Raw genomic sequence first — 6,095 nt, 5'->3', positions numbered from 1 at the left:
TATATATATGTATGTATGTATGTATGTATGTATATATATATATATATATATATTTAAAAGTATAAATTTAGAAATTATAATGCAGTATATGTCATAGATATTTATTTCATAATGAAACAAACATAAACAATGAAAGAAAGCAAAGTGGTAGGTAGGTTGTCACTGATTCCGTTTCTTTAGCAAAATGTTTCCATTTCTTGCAATTTGGATTCAGTTGTAGAATCTAAAACAAAACTTCTCAACATGGCGATTTCCATAGGGTGCATATTGCCAGGAATCACAAGGGAATGGAGTGGTGGGCCCATATCTGTTTCTGCTAACCGCTCTAATGGTGCCACAAGGATTTTCTGTTCGTCAGATCCAACTTTGGTGAGGCCAACACAAATTGTATCTTTCGTAAATGCTGGAGATTGAAAGGAAAAAGAAAAAAATATGCAAAAGAAGATTAAAATTAGAACATTTATGTATACACATGTAATTAGTAACACAAAGTATTAAAAAATAAATAAACAAATTATTATTAGTAGTAGTATTAGTATTATTATTGCTATTATTATTATCATCATTAATTTTGAGTGCAGTTTTGAATTCAGCTATTTTTGAAGTGTAGTGTGAGTAAAAACAGCTTCTTTTGTTTTTAAATGTCAGAACAGGAAGACATTGCAAGTGAAAGGAATGAGAAGTGTGAACTATTTCAACCAATCAATACACAAGCAAGACAGAGATTACAATAAAAAAAAATAAATAAGAAATAAAGGAAAAAAAAAATTTTTTCATGGCCATATGGTTTAAGAGTTCTGTTTGGAAACGTGCTTCTGTGTTCAATATCAGTAAGTGGCGTGCATTAGGCCAGTGTCTTCTACCATGTCTCGCATTGGCCAAAGCTGTCTGGATAAAAATTTGGTAAATAGAAACTGTTCAGAAGCTTAACCCATTAGTATGTATGCATACACATACACACACACACACAAGCACACGTGAACACGCACTCACACACACACACACATGTATGTATACATGTCTGCATGTTTTTATATATGCATAAACACACACACACATATATGTAGATAGACAGATAGTGTGTGTATATATATATATATATAAATATATTGCTATAACATAGATATATAAATATATAGACACACATATATAGACACTTACATATACATACATGCATGTGCATGTATATATATTAACATATCTATACACATATATACAAATATACATCTATATACACAAACACATATATGTTTATATAAATATATACACACACAAATACACATTTATATATATGTGCGTGTGTGTGTATGTATGGTATGGATGGATGGAGGATGAATACATGTATATCGGTGAGGGATGAAGAATCAGTAATAGAGCGTCGAAGAAAAATACCTTGTGGTATTTGGTTACATCCCTTTATATTCTGGTTATATCCCTTTATATTCTTGTTATATCCCTTCATATTCTGGTTACATCCCTTTATGGAGTGGGTACGGCCCTTTATGCTTGGATGGACTTTGTCTTTCCTCCTCCTCCAAGGATGATAAAATAAATACCAGAGAAAGTGGTGAGGTCGATATGATTGACTAAAACCCTTGACGGTGGTGCTGCAGCATGGCCGCAGTCCAATTACTGAAACCAGTAAAAGAATAAAAGAAAAAAAGAGCATAGATGTTTGATTTCATATAACACACTGGACAATGAATGGAGAAGTTGGATATTTGTATCCTGTCAGTAGTACAACATTGTATCCATGGCCAATACAATTGACTCTCAAAAACCCAAATCTACCTAGCTCTAAGTGTGGTGTATTTGTATGTATTTGTGAACCACTTAAGGCAGTAGAGAGAGTTCATTGAGGGTTGTTAGAGATACAAGCTGTAACAGCCAAATCTTTCCAATTCACATTCTGAAAGGGAATGATGAATCAGATAAGACAGAATCCAATGTGAGCAACAAATGAGAGGGCCACTCCAGCATTTCTTTGTTTCCTAGAAATAGCAGCTAAATCTTTCTCAAATCACATTCTAAATGAGCATGATGAATTATATAAGGAAGGATCCACTACAATCATTAAACATGGATATCATTACATCATTTCTTGGTTAGCTAGAAATAAGAGCTTAATTTTTCTCAAAGCACATTCTAAAAGGAAACACTGAATTAGATATGATAGAGTCTGCTGCAGGTAGCAATCAAAGGATGTCCTACATGACTGCTTGGGCTCTTAGAAATAACAATCAAATCTTTCTCAAATCTCATTCTAAAAGGGAAATAAGAAGATGAATGCAATCACCATGTCCTCAGTACTACCAGCACCAGGGGCCAGTGATGTAGAACACAAAGAAGAAACCAAGATGTTCTCATCCAAAACAAAGCCAGCTGGAGATTCCAAATAGCAGTTCCACTCCACTGTCTAGTCATATTTAGAAGGAGATGGATCCTGGAGGAAGGTGGAAATTGTTGGGGGCAGTAGGAAGGGAAAGACGAAGCAGAGCAAAAAAAAAAATAGCAGCCTATTCTGAAAATAGTCTGTTAATAGAAGTCTTGCCCCACTATGGGATGGTCAACTTGCCTCACTTCCATAATTACCTAACAATAAAACAGAAACACTATGGGTCTGTTGAATGACCAGACAGAGAACAAAACAAATACTGTACTAGCTGACGAAGTGTTGGGATATGTGTACAGTCAGGCCTTCAAAACGACAGCCTGTTAGTGAAAACCAGATTGATATACTATCAAAGTCTAATGGGGAGCTAATCAACCCATGTAGATGACATTCACAGATTCAAAGAATCCAGTTTGCAGAAGTGGATCAGAGTGGAGTGAAGTGGAAGTGTCTGGAGAGCTGGGTGCCATAATGCTACATGAGTGGCAGCTTCTCACCCTTGTTTGGATGGATTGCCCTAACATGTGCTCTGTGCTTAATTTTTTACCTGTTTTTATATACTGCATTACACGTATATACCCTCTTTCATTTATTATATATCCCTGTGTTTTATGGTACATTTTGTATCAAATAAGTCTTTATGGCCTATTATTATCATTATTATTATTATTATTATTATTATTATTATTATTATTATTATTATTATTATTACTTTTATTATTATTATTATTATTATTATTAGCAGTCATTGATAACATCTTGTTACTTAGCCCTGGGTCAGTTCTGACTGAAGTCTATGATTGAAAGTGTCTCAGTCATGACCATTCCATCTTTTGTTTTTCTCTTCTAGTATTGTCTATCTAAGACAACATTATTCAACGTGTCCCTTCTGATTTAAGATGGTAAGATGCCATTTGAAAGTGACATAAATACAATATTTAGCAGCTTTACTGACAATCTAGAGATTATTTCACTGGCTCATTTATTGCTATTGTTTAAAGGTGGAATGAGCATTAGAAATGGAGCATCAATTAAATACTTAACAAATATGGAGCACCAATTAGATACTTTACAATTGATGCCTTATCAAAGTGTACCAACTGAGAGACATATCATTACTCTGGGCCTCACAGAATCCCAGAAGAAGTCTTCAACTTTTTCTATCCAAAAGAGTTTTCCAACCCAATATTTACATTTAATGCTCTCTTGAAAGTTTATAAAATTTTTTATGACATCCACAATATTTATATATGAATATACAACAAAACCAGAGGGTCATTTCATAAATCTTTTAATTAGATCATCTTATATGCATTTCAGAGAAGATAATGAGTGAATTGTGCAATTTGCATTAGGGAAGCTTTTTAGGTCTTCACTTCATCAGAGATTTATTCAATATGAATATTTGACAAAGTGAAAACTTAGGAAACTTAACTAATCTGGATTCCATAATTTTACCATTATCTTCACTTGTAAGCCGATGCAGTCAAATGATTCTTTTTGCTTTTTATATATGTACTCTGTGACCTTTCTAACTATGGAAGTGAGTGAAACTTAAGCTACAATACACAAGTTCTCTTCACAGTTTTCTCTTTCAATACATAAAGATGCACATGGTATTCTAAATACTGGTAATGTCATGTAAGTTAAATTTAAACTGCATGAGGAGCTATTAGATCTGATGTGAATGTAAATGGATTGGTTACTTGTTTCTCTGAGACTGGTCAGGTCACTGGAGATCCCAATAAGGGTTGAAAATTGATAAAAGCTGTTCATCATTTTCTTCAATCTATGAAGAAATAGGTAAATCTGACATGATCGTGTGTCTAGTACTCAGATTTAGAAACACATATACATACTTATATTTATCTGTGTGTGTGTGTGTGTAGATAGATAGATAGATACATATATATATATATATATATATATATATATATATATATATATATATATATATATATATATATATATATATATATATATATATATACATATATATATATATATATATATATATATATATACATACACAGAGAGAATATGAGAGAAAGAGAGAGATTGGGACCAATTTCAATTGACTGCCTCTCACACCCCTACAAGAGCATGGTCATGTAAGTGTGGTGTGTGGCATTGCACCAAAGTTAGAAATTTATTATTATTATTATTATTATTATTATTATTATTATTATTATCAATGGTGGTAGCAGTAGTGGTGGTGTTGTTAGTAGTAGTTCTAATTGTTATTTGTATAGCAATATTACAAATGATATCAATTATAGTGATAACGGTTACAATGCTGCCAAAATAGAGTGGTGGGAACAGTTCCAAAACTTCAGACACATTTTTTTTTTGCATTTTTTTTTTTTATCAATGACAGACATTTAAATTAGCAGAAAGAGAAATAATAACATTACATACAGTTTGTATATGTTTGATAAATCAGAGTAAATAAGCTAATTTTACACACACATACACACACAAAAACTTATATATAGACATCTACACACATATACACAAACATATATAAACACACATACATGCACACACACACACATACACATAAGTGCAGGGATGACTGTTTGGTTAAGAAGTTTGCTTCTCACTCATGTGGTTCTGAGTTCAGTCACACCGCACAGCACCTGAAAAAGTGTTCCCTATTTTAGCAAAGCTAAAATAAGTGGATTTCATTATCATCATCATCATCGTTTAACATCCATTTTCCATGCTGGCATGAGTCGGACGGTTTGACTGAGGTCTGGAAAGCCAGTGGCTGTACCAGGCTCCAATCTGATCGGGCAATGTTTCTACAGCTGGATGCCCTTCCTAACGCCAACCACTCCGAGACTGTAGTGGGAACTTTTTATGTGCCACTGGCATAGGAACCAGTCAGGCTAGCCTGGCATCGATCACGTTTGGATAGTGCTTTTTATGTGCCACTGGCATGGGAGCCAGTCAGGGGGCACTGGCATTGACCATATTTGAATGGTGTTTTTTATGTTGATTTGTTAGATTGAAACTGAAAGAAGCCCATTGTGTGTGTGTGTGTGTGTGTGTGTTTAAATGTATCTTTTTCTTAACAACATGTGGTGATTGTACGTGAGTATCATTGTAATACATGTGGTGTCTTTTGTTACAAATCATCCATATAAGCACGTCCGACCAAGAGAAAATATCACCTTGCTTGGAAACAGGCAAAGGTTGGTGACAAGAAGAGCATTCAACCGTAGGAAAGTTTGCTCAGCAAATGAACATACGGAAAACTGGGCATTAAGCGATGGTTGGAAATTCTGGCTATGATCCAATGCAAGCACATATACAAATACAGGTGTAGCTGTGTGGTCAGAAGTCTGCTTCCAACCACATTGTTGTGGGTTCAGTCCTACTGCATGGCACCTTGTGCAATTATCTTCTACTGTAAACTTGGGCTGAGTGGATTTGGTAGATGGAAATTGAAAGAAGCCTGTCATATATATATATATAACACCCCACCATCTCCCAACTCCACCCCCAATCAGGTATCTTGTGTTGACCATTCACTACTTTCTTTCAGCTATTATTCATCAACACTCATTCACTCCTACACTGATTAACAAACTCCCAACCCCACCCGAGACACACCCAAATCCCATATATAGAATCACAAAGCCCCAACCCCTCAGATCTGTTTCTCCAGAAATTTTAACAAATAATTTTGTTTTTTAAA

At 34.3% G+C, this 6,095-nt stretch overlaps 1 protein-coding gene across 3 annotated transcripts in view; it reads right to left on the bottom strand.

Annotated features, from left to right (window-relative positions):
- Positions 1 to 85: 85 nt before the first annotated feature.
- Positions 86 to 6,095, bottom strand: part of LOC106876766 (diphthine methyl ester synthase) — a 253,322-nt gene continuing 247,312 nt past the window's right edge. For 2 of the 3 annotated variants that reach the window (XM_052972100.1, XM_052972101.1), the window contains exons 8-9: positions 1,393 to 1,632; positions 86 to 403 (exon numbers count right to left, since the gene is read on the bottom strand). In XM_052972100.1, the coding sequence (XP_052828060.1) occupies positions 177 to 403; positions 1,393 to 1,632 (467 nt within the window). In that variant the 3' untranslated portion in view covers positions 86 to 176. The remainder of the gene's footprint in view (positions 404 to 1,392; positions 1,633 to 6,095) is intronic. The other variant, XM_052972102.1, reaches the window with a different exon arrangement.

Source organism: Octopus bimaculoides, chromosome 12 (genome assembly GCF_001194135.2).
Source record: "Octopus bimaculoides isolate UCB-OBI-ISO-001 chromosome 12, ASM119413v2, whole genome shotgun sequence".
Taxonomy (NCBI): domain Eukaryota; kingdom Metazoa; phylum Mollusca; class Cephalopoda; order Octopoda; family Octopodidae; genus Octopus; species Octopus bimaculoides.
This window is presented reverse-complemented; position numbering and strand designations above follow the sequence as displayed.